The 16,293-nt window shown below is 43.1% G+C and overlaps 1 protein-coding gene across 1 annotated transcript in view; it reads left to right on the forward strand.

The window, feature by feature from the left end:
* Positions 1-16,293, forward strand: part of TMEM178A (transmembrane protein 178A) — a 96,120-nt gene that overhangs the window by 72,176 nt on the left and 7,651 nt on the right. The window contains exons 2-3 of the mRNA XM_006839382.1: positions 4,748-4,861; positions 9,081-9,218. Of these exons, the coding sequence (XP_006839445.1) occupies positions 4,748-4,861; positions 9,081-9,218 (252 nt within the window). The remainder of the gene's footprint in view (positions 1-4,747; positions 4,862-9,080; positions 9,219-16,293) is intronic.

Here is a 16,293-nt window from a genome sequence, read left to right on the forward strand (position 1 = left end):
ATAGATGAGTGAGTTCTTCCAGTGCTGCATCAGTTGGTTGAAATATATGCATTCCATCAATTCTCAGAGGCTTGTTCTTTGTCAATGCCTTCAGTGTACCTTGGACTTTTTCTTTGATTCTGTGCCACTGGTTCTTGATCATATGCTGCCTCTTGAAATGGTTGAACATTGACCATTTCTTTTGGGTATAGTAACCCTGTGTATACCTTCTATCGCCATTTGATGTTTTCTGCATTATTCAGTATTTTGCCCATGGAATCCTTCAATTCTACTGCAAATTGAGGCTTGAGTTTTTTCTTTAGTTTAAAAGGTTTGAATCTGGATTCAGGATGCCAACTCTAGAAGAAGCTTTCTCTCTGTGTTGGGTTCTTTTCCCTTTTCAACGTCTGTGGGTCTACCATTCCTTGTAAATCTTCATATATCTTGGTCTCAAACTTCTCCTCGGTCTAGGAGGTCCTCACGTCCAAAAGACATACTCCATTCACTTCTGACTCTTCTTTCTTGGTGGTACTAAGGTCCTTACTTCTGCTTACTTTTCTCTCGTGAAACAAAAGGTTGTGCAGGCTACACTCTAAAAAATCTCTCTTTACATCAGATCAGGACTGCGACCTATGTAAGGGTGTTGCATCCCATGGTAATCTCCATAGAAGTGATTGGCAGATCATATCAGGTCACACCAGGGCTAATCATGGCTCAGTCAAGTGGATACACATTTGGGGGTTGAGGGACACAACACAATTCAATCCATTACAATGATTTAGGTCTTTTTTGTTCCCCTAGATCTCCATTGTTATCCTTTTTGGTGTCACGTAGATGTTTTCTAGTGTATTATTTTAATTCCTTTTTTAATTTCAATGACTATTATTTTTAGTTATTTTCTAATGGTTTTCCTGGGTTAACTGCAAGTAAGGTATTCATTTATAACATTCTAGTTTGGCTTAGCCTAACTTAATTTCAGTAATATCTATGTTCCTTTGTATCTCTGTTTCCTGTCCTGTTCTTGCTATTGTGTCATTAATATCATACACATTACATCCTTATACACTGTATGCCAATCAGCCCAGATTTATAATTATTGCTATATGCAGCTGTCTTCAAGGAGAGAAAAGTTAAGAACAGAAATATATTTTCACTGTCATTTATGTTTACCAATATTGTTGTTGTTGTTAAGTGCCATTGAGTCGGTTCCAACCCATAGCGACCCTGTATAGGGTTTCCAAGGAGCAGTTGGTGAGCTTGAACCACCAACCTTGCAGTTCAAAGGTACTCTTTATGTCATGTGGATTCAAGATACTGTAACTTCGCTGCTTTGTTGTTGTTGTTGTTAAGTGCCATTGAGTCGGTTCCAACCCATAGCGACCCTGAACAGGGTTTCCGAGGCTGTAAATCTTTTCGGGAGCAGAAAGCGTCATCTTTCTCCCACGGAGCAGCTGGTAGTTTCGAACTGCTGACAGTTCGCAGCCCGATTCGTAACCACAACGCTACCAGAGCTTCTTCGCTGCTTAGCAAATGTTTTTTTCTCTCCGTGGCATATTTGATTATGGCATTCCACTTTCTTTTGGTTTCTTATCTTTCGGATGAGAAATCAGCTGTTAATCTTATGGGTGGATCCTTTGAATGTGATGTCACTTCTCTTTTGCTACTTTAAATATTTCCTCTCTGCTTTTGATGTTCATCAGTTTGACTATAATATGTTTGGATTTATGTCTCCTTGGGAGTCATGGCGTGGTGCTGGAGGATAGGCACTGGACCTCAAAGTTAATTTAAATGGTAAGGTTGGTGGTTCAAACTCACCAATTGCTCCTTGGAAATCCTATACAGGGTCAATATGAGCTGTAACTGACTGGACGGCACTTAACACCAACAAACTAACTATAATGCTGTAGGATAAACATTGGACTGCTAACTGCAAGCTTAGCAGTTCAAACCCACCAGCTGCTCCTCGGGAATCCTATACAGGGGTCAGTATGAGTCAGAACCAACTCAATGACAATAACAACAATCTGATTAAACACAGACATCAATAGCCACACATGACAAAGAATATAGACTTTATAGTTAGTTTTGTTGTTGCTAAGTGCTGTCTAGTCCGTTCCAACTCATAATCACCCTGTATAGAGTCCTTGAGGAACTGCTGGTGAGTTTGAACTGCTGACCTTTTGATTCAAACCGACTTTGCAGTACAGTGCCGCACCAAGAGATAGAGATTTCCTTAAGATTTTCATAAGCCTCCCAGCCTTTGCTGAGGAGGTGTGTGTGTGTGTGTGTGCTGGGGTAGATTACTTCCTGTTTGCACAAAGTATCAGTGTTAGCCATGGATGAGTATAAAATGGAATATTTTTAAAAATACAAATGTAAGCAATTAATACAATTGTCATCTTAATCTGTTATTGTTTTACACTTGTTTGCTCTTTTAAAGCCCAGTCATTTCTTGGCTCACAAAGACTGAATCTGTATGCAAACTGGTGTGGTGCTGTGGGTTAATGCGCAGGACTGCAAAATTGGTTTGAACCACAAGGTTGGCGGTTCACCAGCTTGTAAACAAGCTCACCAGTTGCTCCTCGGAAACCCTATACAGGGTCGCTTTGGGTCAGAACCGACTCGACGGCACTTAACAATAACATCAACAAACATCGAAACTATTACTGCTGTCACTGTCTTGACAGCTCCCCCCCCCCCCCCCCCCCCCCCCCCCCCCCCCCCCCCCGTGCCTTAGACCCCACAACCACTGCCATGAGCTCAGGCTGATAAAAGAAAGAGAAATACAAAAGAACTTTGAGCTTTTAGAGAAGCTCTGGTTTCAGAAGAAAAAGGAGTTTCCAAAAATTAGAGGTGTAATTTTTTTCTCAAAGTAAGATTCAAGGATCCAAATTATCTGGATCCAAATTAGTTGGGATGTTTGTTAAAATTTAGGTTTCTAGGCTGCACCCAGACATATTGATTTAGAATGTCTAGGGTGGGGTCCTAGAATTGACATATTAAACAAGCACCCCAGTGATTCTTATGAACTCTAATACGATGTGTGCTCAGGGAGACTCTTTAGAGAAGGTGATTCCATAGACGCATTCACAAGAGGAGCTCATATGATTATGATGCAAATGTTGCTCAAATAGCCATCTCCCACTTTCAACATCTCATTTATTTTTGTTTAGTTCTTTAATAAAATACTCATGTTCCACCAATTTACTTGTTTTGATTTTCTATTTAGATTTTAAAGAAATACATGCTAGTATTATAGGACTAATATTCACTCACACCTTTTTATTTTATTTTAATCAGATTGCATTTTCCTAACAATTGGTCAGGATGATTTGCAATGAGAGGAGGAAGGGATTTTGCTTGTTTGTTTTGTGTTCCCTTTTATTATTTGAAGAGGGAGTAGGTACATTTCATGAGATTCAGAGGGCTTTGAGAGACTAGGTCTGTGTGAATTGCTGCAATAAGAGCCTTGGAGGAAGGTAGTACCAGTGAGCATACTTGCCTATTTGAAAATATTGTTTCTGGGCTGACCGTGGGACCAGAATTGGAGCGGTCTATTTTCCTTCCTTCCTTTTTCAATATTACTCTTTTTCTCAAGATACAGAATTCAGGCCAGCACAATTAGTATTATGGAAATTAGCTGTTGTAGGGTTAAATAAAGGAGCCTTGGTAGCTTCTTGGATTATGAGTTAGGCTGCTAACTGTTGCTTCACTAGAGAAAGATGGGGCTTTCTGCTCCCATAAAGACTTACAGCCTCAGAAACCCTATACGGGGTCGCTATGAGTCGGAACCGACTGCCAGCACACAGCCAGCCAGCCAGCCAGCCAGGGTTAAATAGAGGACATTAGTGATTCATAGACCAGAATTCTCATTTTCCATGCAGGACACCTGGGTCCCATTTCCAGCCATTTCACTTCATGTGCAACCGATATTCATCTGTCAGTTGAGGCTTGTGTGTTTCTATGATGCTGAAATGTCTGGAAATATAATTGTAGAAACCAGCTATTGAAAACCTTCTGCATCATAACATTATGGATCACGAAATGGGCAGCATTTTATTCTGTTGTGCACAGGGCTGCCCCAAGTCAAAGGTTAACTCAGTGTCAGCTATTCACCACCACAAGGGTTAAATAGGCTTTTGTGGGTGGTCTAGAGAGCTAATTACAACCTAAGCCACTATGTAGAAAATTGTCTTTATGAAAAATATCTTCTCTGGTGTTGCTGATGAACTTTTGGATACAACTCATGTGAGAGCTGGAGATTGGGTCAAATGTCAGTGCAATTGTCTGTGTTTATTTAAAATTGAAGCTGATGCCTTCCAACCAATAGTATACTTTTAGGACATTTGTCTTTGATGAGTTTTGTGTTTAGTTAATACGTGCTCAGTATTGAAAAACCATTAGGGGAATATAGATCCTTATAAAATTTAATGCATTCAGAAATGAAACATGATTTTAAAAGCTGTTTGGTACTTTAGGTTTTTATTACACTGGCTTGTCTCTATTAATAAAGGCACTGAAGAGATTACATCCCTTGACTTCCTTCCCCTACCTCATTCAACCCAGGTTCGAGTACATTATTCTGTCTTGTTATTGTTAAGTGCCATCAAGTCATTTCTGACTCATAGAGGGTTTACAAAGCTAGTAGCTTCGAACCTCCAACCTTGTGGTTAGTAGCCCAGTGCTTATCCTACAGCACCACATCAGAACTCCAGAATTCTACTACAAATGAACAGGCTACTAAACTGCATCTCTTATTCTCTTCAAGGGATTGCACAGCGATGCACAGCCATCAAGTACCACTTTTCTCAGCCAATCCGCTTACGAAACATTCCTTTCAATTTGACCAAAACAATACAGCAAGATGAATGGCACCTGCTTCGTAAGTATTTTGGGATGGGGTCAGAGAGGAAATGGTGTCGTTCTGAACAAAAACTACTTCCAGTTCTTTCTGGTTTGGGACCATAAGATGCTGTGCTCATCACAGTGTGTCCTTGGGCCCAGTCAAACTTGCTAAGAGACTCAGAGGATCATTTCACAATGCTATGGACACAATTTGCTTACAAACCAAATGTAGGCAACCTCCTGAATCTCTTGTTTGTAATCAAGTTGTTGATTAAGGACTTGCCTCTACCTTAGGTGCTCTTATTTTTGGTTTGTTTATACAGTATTTATCTTAGCTACTGTGTCTGTCTGGCATCTTGTGTGTTTCTGCTAAAATATCTTTATGAGTGTATGTTGTAATTTTCTTAGAGGGTGTGTCTTACCTGTACATCTCCAAGGCAGAAACTACTCTTTTTCACTGTTAGGAAAATGTGAAACTCTAGAAAGAATTACACAATGTGAACCCAAAGAGGGTCGATGTTTACTGAAAATGGTTGGTTCAAGCTGCTTAGTGATAGCTCATGAAAACGTAAGACTACATTGAATTATTTTCTGTGTTCACCTTAGTCAGAGGTTGACATTGTCATTTTCCAATGAAATAAACGAAAGGATTTCAAAGATATTGTTCGACAATCAAGGCCACTGCAGAAATTCAAGCAAAGTCTTATTCTGTATGTAAACCTTTTTGATCAATGGAAAAGGCTCTGTTTTGTATCTCAAACACATAAATAGAAGCTCTTGCAATATTGCATCAGCAAAAATCTGATACTTACAAATATTATGATTCTCAAATTTTGGACTTAAAAAACAGCATGAAATGTGGTTTACTTTTTAATAGTCCTACTGTCTAAAAATTCTTTTTTTGCTATCTGAATTTAATGATCGCTTGTCAACAGATAGAATTAGATATTTATATGAGTGTTTCAATTCTTTGTGAGCATGTTTGGAGTTCTTTGCTTTAATCATTTATCCAAAGAGCCACATCTTTACTAACTTCAGTAAGGCGAGAAAAGGTGATTACAGGATCCTGAGAAAGAACCTCGTTTACCCAAAAACTTGTACCTTGTTATTGCCCAGGAAGATAATATTTGAGTGTTGTAAGCATTTTGCACTTGACTTCAAGGTTAGCAGTCCAGACCCTTCCAGAGGTACCATGGAAGAAAGATCTGGAAGTCTGCTTTCATAAAGATTACAACCCAGGAAACACTGTGCAGCAGTTCTGCTCTGTAGCACATGGGGCTGCCATGAGTCAGATTCAACTCAATGGCAGCGAGGTTTTTTCCTTCTTTTTCTTAATCCATTTATGGATTCCCTTGGAAAGATACTTTCAGCAGCCTCGGGCTCTTTCTAAGAAAGTTGCACTTAGGGATCTGTACTGTGTCTGTTGAATAAGCTTGACATTGGGTACTAATGTGAGTCCCATGTGGATTGTGTGAACCCTGTGCCTTTTAATGGTCACAGAAATAGAGCTATCACTTGAACCACAGGGAATTTGGGAAGTTGTGAGATAAAGCAACTGAGCAGTTACTATATTTCCCCTGCCCAGAATTGGAGGTCTCAAAACTATGTTAACATGAAGCCCACCCTCTCTCAACTATTGCCGCCCCTGGCCCCATTGATCTGTGGTGTCTGCGCTTCATCTTCTAGGCAGAAACTAGGCAAACAGAGATGCTCCTCTTCAGTTTGGCTGCTCTGTGCTGGAAATGAGAAATCCGCCTCTAAAGAGGAATGGATGGTCCTTGTGAGGCTAAGATGCTAAGAATCAAACTGGAAGCTGCAGCATCCTTATGATGCCCAAGAGCCACAGAAACATCTTGTGGTGGCAGCTGCCTGGGCACTTCCACCTTGCTGAAGAAGCCCACCATTCCCATAAAGGGGCAAGAAAGCCATTGTCTTGCTTCCATGTATGCAAAAGTGTGCATGACCCATGAGCATTTGTCCAGACCTGATGACTGGCCTCAAGTCAGCATATGTGTATTTGGGATATTTTTAAAGAAAGACCACACACAGTTAGCAAATAACTTGTATAGAAGATAAAGGAAGGAAATAGGAAAAAGAAAAGAAAATAGCAAAGTAGCAGGACCTAACTTTAAGGCAGCAATTAGAGTGCAAACATGTTGAGGTCCATAAGTTAGTCCATCCTTGATCATACTCAGGTGTGAGGTAGAGACTGGGCTCTTGGCTCAGTGAACACAATTGTTTCTTCGATAAATCCAACTCAACAGTGGGCATACCATGTGACTTGACCTTTAGGATAGTCCTTCCTTACCCTGGGTAAATGGATGCTCAGCTGTTATCGTTAAGCGCCGACAAGTCAATTCTGACTTATAGCAACCCTGTGTAGGGTTTCCGAGGAGCAGCTGATTAACTTTGAACCACTGATCTTGCAGTTCAAACTGAGCTTGTGGCCCAGTGTATTATCCTTCAGTAGGATTCTGCTCAGCTGTGGGGCCTACGTTTTAAAGGAGAGGACATTTATAAGCAGATGTTTAGTATCTGTTTGTTGGGCCACTCTCTTAGTCACCATGAGAGCCGATGCTTTCTCAAAATCTTATTTTGTGAATAGATGCTTGTTGCCACTGAGTCGATTTGTACTCATCACAACACCATAGGACAGGGTAGAACTGCCCCATAGAGTTTCCAAGGCCCTAATTTTTACCGAGGAGTCCTGATGTGGCTCTGTGGGCTAATGTGTCAGACTGCAAAGTCATTTGAACTGCAAGGTCAGTGGTTCAAGCTCATCAGCTGCTCCCTGAAAACCCTATACAGGGTTGTTATGGGTTGGAATCAACTCGATGGCATTTAACAGCAACAGCAATCTTTACAGCAGCAGACTGCCTTTTGAACTACCAACCTCTCGGTTAGCAGCTGAGCGCTTAACCACTGTGCCACCAAGGCTCCTCTGGAAATAGATAGAAACCAAAAAAAAAAAAAAAAAAACCAAGCCGTTGCCATGGAGTTGTGTCATACTGAGACCCCATGTGTTTCAGAGTAGAACTGCTGATTTTGAGGGAAATAGACTGACACATGTTTCTTTTGCTGTGCCTCGGGTATGGGTATGAAACACCCATGTTTCAGCTAGTAACTGATCATGTAACCATGTGTGCTGTCAAGTCGGTTCTGATCCATAGCAACCTAAGTATAAGGTGTCCGAGAACTCTTGGTAGGTTTGAACTGCTGACTTTGTGGTTACCAGTCCAGTGCTTCCCTTGCAGCACCACATCATTTTTAAAATTTATTTTAATGCTTTATTGTGGATTATGTGATAGTTTACATGGGAGGACATCAGCTTCACACTGATCCTGTCGTGTATCATTTCCTTGCCATGGTTACAATCCCTTACATGCATCATCCATCAACCAAAGGGTATACGCCGCAAGCCTGCCCCCCTGTCGTCCGAAAACCGCCCCTCTCCGTCTCCGGGTCCAAACTCTCCAGTGGCAGTGGCTCCATCTCCCCGTGTCAACCACCCATTTTAAAAAGACAGTAATTGTTTACCGTAGTGCTCCTGTCAAACGATATTTCAGTAGTGTTCACTTTTGAGACCTTTTCTCCAAAGCCAGCTTAACCTACATTTGTATTACTCTTTTTAGGATAACAAGGTATTCCCCAAATCCTCACTCTCAGAGTCTTAGTGGCTCTTTGGGCTAATGGGAACCACAAAGTCAGTGGTTCAAGCTCACCAGCCACTCCTTGGAAACCCTATACAGGGTTGCTATGGGTCAGAACTGACATGACAGCACTTTAACAACAATAACAACCTCACTGGCAGTTTACTAAGTAATTGGCTATTTATTGCCTAAGTTTGCCCTGGAGCTGTCTTTCTCTACTTGCTGTGGACTTCTTTGTGGATTCAGAGTGGGCAGACTGTGACCCTGCAGTTTGTTAACACGCCATCTGCCTTCTTAGGAAGTTTTCTGGGAACTGAATTCTCTAAATCACCTTGGTCCTTTGGGTTGTAAACCTCCGCCTGTTGTTGTTGTGCCACTGAATCGGTCCCGACTCATAGTGACCCTCTCGCTGTAGGGTTTCCGAGGAAGGTCTGATGGGTTTGAACCAGCGACCTACAGTTAGCAGTGCAATGCTCATCCTATAGCACACCACACTAGAATTCTCCATGTAGCTTGTTACTTTTCACAACTGAATACAAAGCTTATCATTCTCTAATGTTCAGTAACATTTCTTCTTCTACATGTCTGTTTCTATTTTGAGACTAGATTTAAGAAGGATCACCGCTGGCTTCCTGGGAATGGCGGTAGCCGTCCTGCTCTGTGGCTGTATCGTGGCCACAGTCAGTTTCTTCTGGGAGGAGAGCTTGACGCAGCACGTGGCTGGGCTCCTCTTCCTCATGACAGGTAGGCGGGACACATCCAGGCTTCCCCCAAAAAGCTGTGCACTACTCTGACTCTGGGCAACTTTACTGTCTCCTTTCCTAGTTAAGTTTGGTGTCACTTGTGACAAAAGAAATCAGAAGGTCATTTGGCTTGGGTGAATAATATAGAATTTAAAGAAGAAAACCATGTTAAAAAATGCAGGCCCCATTTCCTCATTGTGGCCTGTTAGAAGGTTAGATAGAAATGTCTTGGGTGTAAACCTACATATAAGCGAAGATCATTTGTTCTGTGGTGCTGTAGGATAAGCCCTGGACAGCGAGGTCGGTTTGAACCACAAGATCGGTGGTTCATACTTACCAGCTGCTCCTTCAAAATCCTATACGGGGTTGCTATGAGTTGGAACTGACTCAACAGCACTTAACAAGAGCTACCCTTTCAAAAAGAAACCCCGGTGGCAGCATTGGACTTTCAACCAAAAGGTCGGTGGTTCAAACCCACCAGCAGCTCTACTGGTGGAGAAAGCTGAGGCTGCCTGGTCCCATAAAGATTTACAGTCTCAGAAATCTGAGGAGCAGTTGTCCCCTGTCCTGTAAGGCTGGTAGCACAGTGAATTACAAGCTGAGCTGCTAACTGTAAGGTCGCTAGTTCAAATGTACTAGCTGCTCCGTGGGAGAAAGATGAGGCTTTCTGCTCCCATAAAGATTTACAGCCTGAGAAACTCTACACAGGGTCTCCCGGTGTCAGAACTGACTCCACAGCACATACCCACTTCCACCACCACACCACCATCGGAACCGACTCGACGGCACTTAACAACAACAACAACACCCTTGATCTGGACTCTTGGCAAATGCAGGCCCTTACTTAGCTGGATTCCTGGAGGAGAAAAAGGGTGGTATCTTAGTGAAAGTGTAATTTCACATATGAAACATACATCCCTTCCCTCCACAGTTTTGTTTTTGAGGACTTATTATGTACTAAGGACTCCTGGTATGACGCTGTAGGATCGGTGGTACTAGACTGTGTACCAGAAAGTTGGTAGTTCAAACCCACCAGCTGTTCCTCAGAAACCCTATAAGGGGTCACAGAGTTAGAAACAACTCAATGGCACTTAACAAGAAGCTCAGGCAGCATAGTGGGCTACGAATTGGACTGCTAACCTTAAGGTCAGCAGTTTGAATCTACCTGCTGCTCAGAGCGAGAAAGGTGAGGCTTTCTGCTCCTGCAGAGAGCCTTGGATACCCTATACAGGGTCACTATGAGTTGGAACCAGCTCCACAGCATACAACCACCACCACCACCACTATGTACTTGGCACTGCTACTGATTTCTTGATACTACCAGATGCCATATCAAGGTGACCCCATGTGTATCAGAACAGACTGGGCTCCATTTGAGTTTTCAACAGCTACTTTTCCAGAACTAGATCACCTGGACTTTCTTTTGAGGCAACTCTGAGTGGACTTGACCCTGCAACCTTCTGATTAGCAGCTAAACCCATAACCGTTTGCACCACCCTCTCTAGCTACAGGATAGACACACAGGAAAGACAAAATCCATGCTTGTTCTATTTTGGGAAAATATAAGCAAGCAATAATTTGTGACAGTGATTGAAAAAACAAAAGCAAAAGCAAACAGTGAAGAAAATACACAGAGTGGACTAGGGAAGTCAGGGAGGCCTTGCTGAGAAGAGCCAGTCCTCGGAAGTCTGCTGTGGGCACAGGCAGGGCTGTGTGTAGTGTGGTGTCTGAGCCACAGGAAGGAGACCAGTGGGACTGCAGGGAAGAGAAGGAAAGGACCGCTCACAGGAGGTGGAGAAGGAGGCAGAGGCCACATTGTTAGGGCCTTCTTGGTCACAGTGAGGGACTTGGGTTTTAATCTAAGGATCGTGGAAGCCACTGGAAGGTTTAAATCAGAGGAGTGGCTAGATCTGAAAGCTGGAGTCTTTTTGATGAACAGGGTGAAGAAGATTTTACCTAAAAAGGACTCAGGTGCTGAGTTGACACCTAAAGCTAACTGAAGGGCAGACCTGGGAGGTAATCGATCTTTCCTTTCCCCCTTCACAAAAAATGCATGCTTTACAGGTTAGTGATGAGGGCACTAGTGGTTCCCTGGTAGGATCTCCACTTTCTGACCTGCAGGAGATGCACCTCTGGTGCAGCCATTGTCTGTCTGTCAGTGGAAGCTTTTGTGTTGCTATGATGCGGAACAGGTTTCATTCAGCAGTATGTCCAGGCTAAGACCAGGAAGAAAGGCTTTGTGGTGATCTCCTTCTAAAAATCAGCCAGTAGAAACCCTACGGATCACAGTGGTCCAGTCTGCAACTAGTCATGGGGTTAGCATATCTTCCTGTTGTCAGAGGATAGCCATGAACCAGGGGGTACCTGGGTAGCAGCTAGCAGCAGTGAGTGGTGGTACTGATGGTGATGTGCCGTGGAGTTGGTTCCAACTCATAGCGATCCTGTATATAGTTTCCAAGGCTGTAAATCTTTATGAGAGCAGAAAGCCTCATCTTTCTTCTGCAGAACTGCTGGTAGTTCTGAACTGCTGACCTTGACTCATAACCACTATGTTACCAGAGCTCTTGCAACAATGAGTGGTGGTGGTGGTATACCGTGGAGTCGGTTCTGACTCATAGCAACCCTGTACAATGTTTCTGAGGCTGTAAATCTTTACGGAAGCAGAAAGCCTCATCTTTCTCCCATGGAACAGCTAATAGTTTCGAACTGCTCACCTTGCGGTTCACAGTCCAATTCATAACCACTACACTACCAGAGCTGGCAACAATGAGTAGTACATGCCTACCTAAGAGTTTGACATCCCTGATTTCAGAAGTACTATTACCCTGGATATATAGACCTCTTTCAAGGGTTCAAGAGCAAAGATGTCCGTTTAAGAGTCGACTAGGTGCACCTGACTCAAGCCATGGTATTTTCAATAGACTCATATGCATGTGAAAGTTAGACAATGAATAAAGAAGACTATAGAAGAATTGATGCATTTGAGTTATGGTGTTGCAGGAGAATATTGGAAGTACCATGGACTGCCAAAAGAACAAACCAATCTGTATTAGTAGAAGTACAGGCAGAGTGCTCCTAAGAAGCTAGGATGGCCAGACTTCATCTCTCATACTTTGGACATATATCAGGCTTTGTAAAAGTGGAGAGTCAGCAAAAAAGAGTTAAGACCCCTCCCTCCTAATGAGATGGATTGGCATGGTGGAAGCATCAACGGGCTTCAATGTAGCAATGATAGAGAGATTGACTCAGAAACAGGAAGTGTTTTGTTTGGTTGTACAGAAGGTTACTATGAGCTGGTACCCACTGGGTGGCATTTAACAACAACAAACATAACCATTTTACTAGGCTGATTTCTGTTGGTAATCTGTTACTTCAGTGGCCAGGAGCCCCAGTAGTGCAATGGTTAACAGCATGGAAGAAAGACCTGGAAGTCTGTTGTATAAAGATTACAGCCTAGGAAGCCCTATGGGCAGTTCTACTCTGTCCTATAGGTTGGCAATGGGACAGAACGGACAAGACAGCACACAACGACAGCACACCCCCACCGTGTCTGCCTCTCAGACACTTCGCTCTGTCGTATGGTCAGTCATCCTGTGACGGTGAAGCAGCCCACTTCACAGGCTGGACTCTCTCCCCTCTAACTAGCAGCAGCCCTGTTTGTGGTCCATGAAATGACTCTGACAGGCAGTGATTTGGAAGATGGGTCAGCATCATACGCATCCTGACAGAAAATTCAGAAATGGAGCCTGAATCATTCTGGGCAGAAAACCAATTTAGGTTTCTAGATTCTGGTGCAGATAGTGACTACTGTGCACAGGGAGGCAAAAATTCCAGTGCTGCTGTTTGGGAGGAGGACCGGAACCTTCAAGACCAGCCAGAGGATTTATTTACAATCCATATTACCCTTGGTGTGGTGCTGTAGGATCAGCACTGGACTGCAAACCATAAGGTTGGCAGTTCAAACCCACCAGTTGCTCCTTGGAAACCCTATACAGTGTCGCTATGACAACCTTAATAACAGCAAGTCACAGAGGAGAACCTACAGGCACAGAGTCATAGAGGACTGTGCTGCTTGGAGCAATCACTGAAGCCTCCTCTGAGACCTAATGGTCATTACGAAATCTCCCCATTACCAATCTGCGTAGTTTGTTTTAGTGTGGAAGCTCCGCTGAAACCTGTCCAACCTCATAGCCACACACAAGCACTGCCGGGAACTGAACTTGGGTCTCCCAAATGGAAGATGAGACGTCTACCGCCAATGCCTTCGTAAGTAGTAATTAACGCATTCATCTTTTGTGAAGCAGGAGAAAGAAGAAAGACTTCTTCCCTGGTTTTCTTTTCTCCCTTTATTAGCTGAGCCCCATTTCCCTGACCCTTATGCCCATAATCATCAATCAAGTGCAGAGTGCCTCAGATTCACCCCACTCCAAAGGTCCCCACATCACACTCCCTTGTCACGAAAAATGAGGGCAGCCAGACAAAAGCTTGAGCAGTGCCTCCTTAAAGGACACGTTTAACATAGGTAATGCATGAATAATTTAGAATGCTTTTAACATATAGAACAATAGTTAGGATTAAAATAAATCACTGGGCCATAAAACCAGGCCTTGAGAGTGTTTCTTGGGAGGCAGAGGTGCTGGTTTGGTTTTAATGGGAAGGACAGCAGATGTTCCTTTTGGAAAGGAGCCACTGGGGAGGCTGAGCAGAGAGAGCCAAGAGCCTGGTTTCCAGGGCCCCTTCTGCTTTTTCCTTGGTGGTAGTCCTCATTTATGAACCATATGCAGGCAGTCCAGTCTGCCCAGCTCAGTGACCCTCAAGATTTGTCACTGAAAGCAGCTATGCCATTGTTAGGAGTCCTGGTGTGGCACTATAGGATATACACTAGACTGCTAACCACAAAGTTGGCAGTTCAAACCCACCAGCTGCTCCTTGGAAACCCTCTACAGGGCCTCTGAGTCAGAAGCAACTCGATGGTACTTAACAACAACAATACCATTGGTTAAGTAAACAAAGACAAAACAAATTAGTAAAACAACAGTCCCAACAAAACTTCACAACAACCAAAAACAAAGTAAGAGAGAAAGAGAAGATACTCTGAACAAATCACCTTTGACCAAAGGGATGTGAGACACAACATGACAGTATCTTGATTTTTGGTTAGTGGAACAGAAGGAAAATCCACTTATGGTCCTACCACCTAAAAAATTATTTCAAAAAAATTTCTATCATTCTTGACCAAATCTTGCCCATGTCCTTGCCTTATTAAACATACACACACAACAACAACAACAACAACAACAAATAGCCTTTGCATGTCAATGTATAATGGCGGCATGTCCCCATGGTGTTTTGTGTTATTTTCATTTCTTCACTTACTGAGGGATACAGGGATTTTTTTTTTTAATTGCTACTAGAAACAACACATTCAAATTTCCATTGTAAATATGGAGATTATTTCGTTTATCCACTGCATGAAGCACCTTCTCATGTATAGCAGGTTGTTGTTGTTATGTGCCATGGAGTCAGTTCCGACTCACAGCAACCCTGTAACAGGGTTTCCGAGGCTGTAAATCTTTACGGGAGCAGAAAACCTCATCTTTCTCCCGCAGAACAGCTGGGATTTCGAACTGCTGTCCCTGAGGTTCACAGCCCGATTCGTAACCACTACGCTACCAGAGCTCCTTAAGTATAGCAGGAGACAAGCACAAATAAGGGTTAAAAAAACAGAATCTTAATTAAGCAGACATGTCTTCAGCAGCTCCAGTCAGCCTGACTCCCACAGATTTTCAATGCTAAACTTAGCCCCTTCTAATATGCTGGCATCTTCATTCTCTCCCTGAACTTATTAGCCAAACCTTCAATGGAGAACATCAGCGATGTGACAATTTGAGATGTGAAAATGGAAACTTTGAAACAGTCTTCCTCCTGCTACCTCCTTGCATACAGACACCTCTTGATTACCCGCATGTGGGTCTGTTCACATCTGGGAGAAGCATTCTCACCCCCTATCTGTGCTGTCTGTTCACATCTGGGAGAAGCATTCTCACCCCCTATCTCTTTCTTCCATGGGCCTTTGAAGGGGGTCCTGTAGTAGGACTGGGCAGGCCTCACATCCACCAAAGGTCTCAAATTTCATCTTGAATTAAAACTATAAATTGGTGGTTTGAACCCATCCAGAGGTGCTTTGGAAGACTTGTCTGTCCATCAATTTCTGAAAGGTCACAACCTTGAAAATGCTAGGGATAATTCTACTCTGCACAGTGTGTTACAAGTAACAACAGCACACCTCTAAGATACAGAGTCTGCAATGGAGGCATACCCAGAGGTCTGAGAGGGGCTGAGCCTCTCCTCCCAGAGCTTTCAGCTTCTGCCTGTTCGTAGATCAGTAGATCACACTAACCTGTGAACACAGAGTCTCAGAACTCTGAACGTCAGCATTCTTTCAGATTGCACCAGTTAACATAATCAGAATGAATATACTTTAAACTGTAAAGGTAAATACTTTTAAAGGGTGATTCACTGCAAACCTTTTGAAATACAATTTTTTAGTTTCTGGGTTAGAACTGAAATTTATCTTTGAATATCCTAGAGCCTCCTTCAGAGAGGATTTCACTGTGCACAGGGCCCATTCCCTTTCACAGACCATCCTCTGCGTTGCCACTGCCCATCTGGAAGAGAACATCTAGCACCTCCCACTCCCCAGGCAGAGCCTTCCAGTGAGCCTGGTGACAGCAGACAGAGAGGACCCAGTCCAAGCAGCCTATGTTGGGTTATCCTGTCCATTGCTTTGTATCATTCAAATAGCAGTAATAATATTAATAATCATAATAAAGACTCCACTGTAGTAGGTCTAAAGGACCCCTGGTGACACAGTGGCTAAGCACTTGCCTACTAACTGAAAGGTCAGTTGCTGCTTTGCGGAAGAAAGATGAAGTTGTCTGCTTTCTTTGTGGTTAAGTGCTGTCAAGTCGGTTCTGACTCATAGCGACCCTGTATAGGGTGTCCAAGAGTGGCTGGTGAACTTGAACTTCTGACCTTGTGGTTCAAACTGACCTTGCAATCCAGTGCATTCACCT

Source organism: Chrysochloris asiatica, unplaced genomic scaffold, assembly GCF_000296735.1.
Source record: "Chrysochloris asiatica unplaced genomic scaffold, ChrAsi1.0 scaffold00024, whole genome shotgun sequence".
Lineage (NCBI taxonomy): Eukaryota > Metazoa > Chordata > Mammalia > Afrosoricida > Chrysochloridae > Chrysochloris > Chrysochloris asiatica.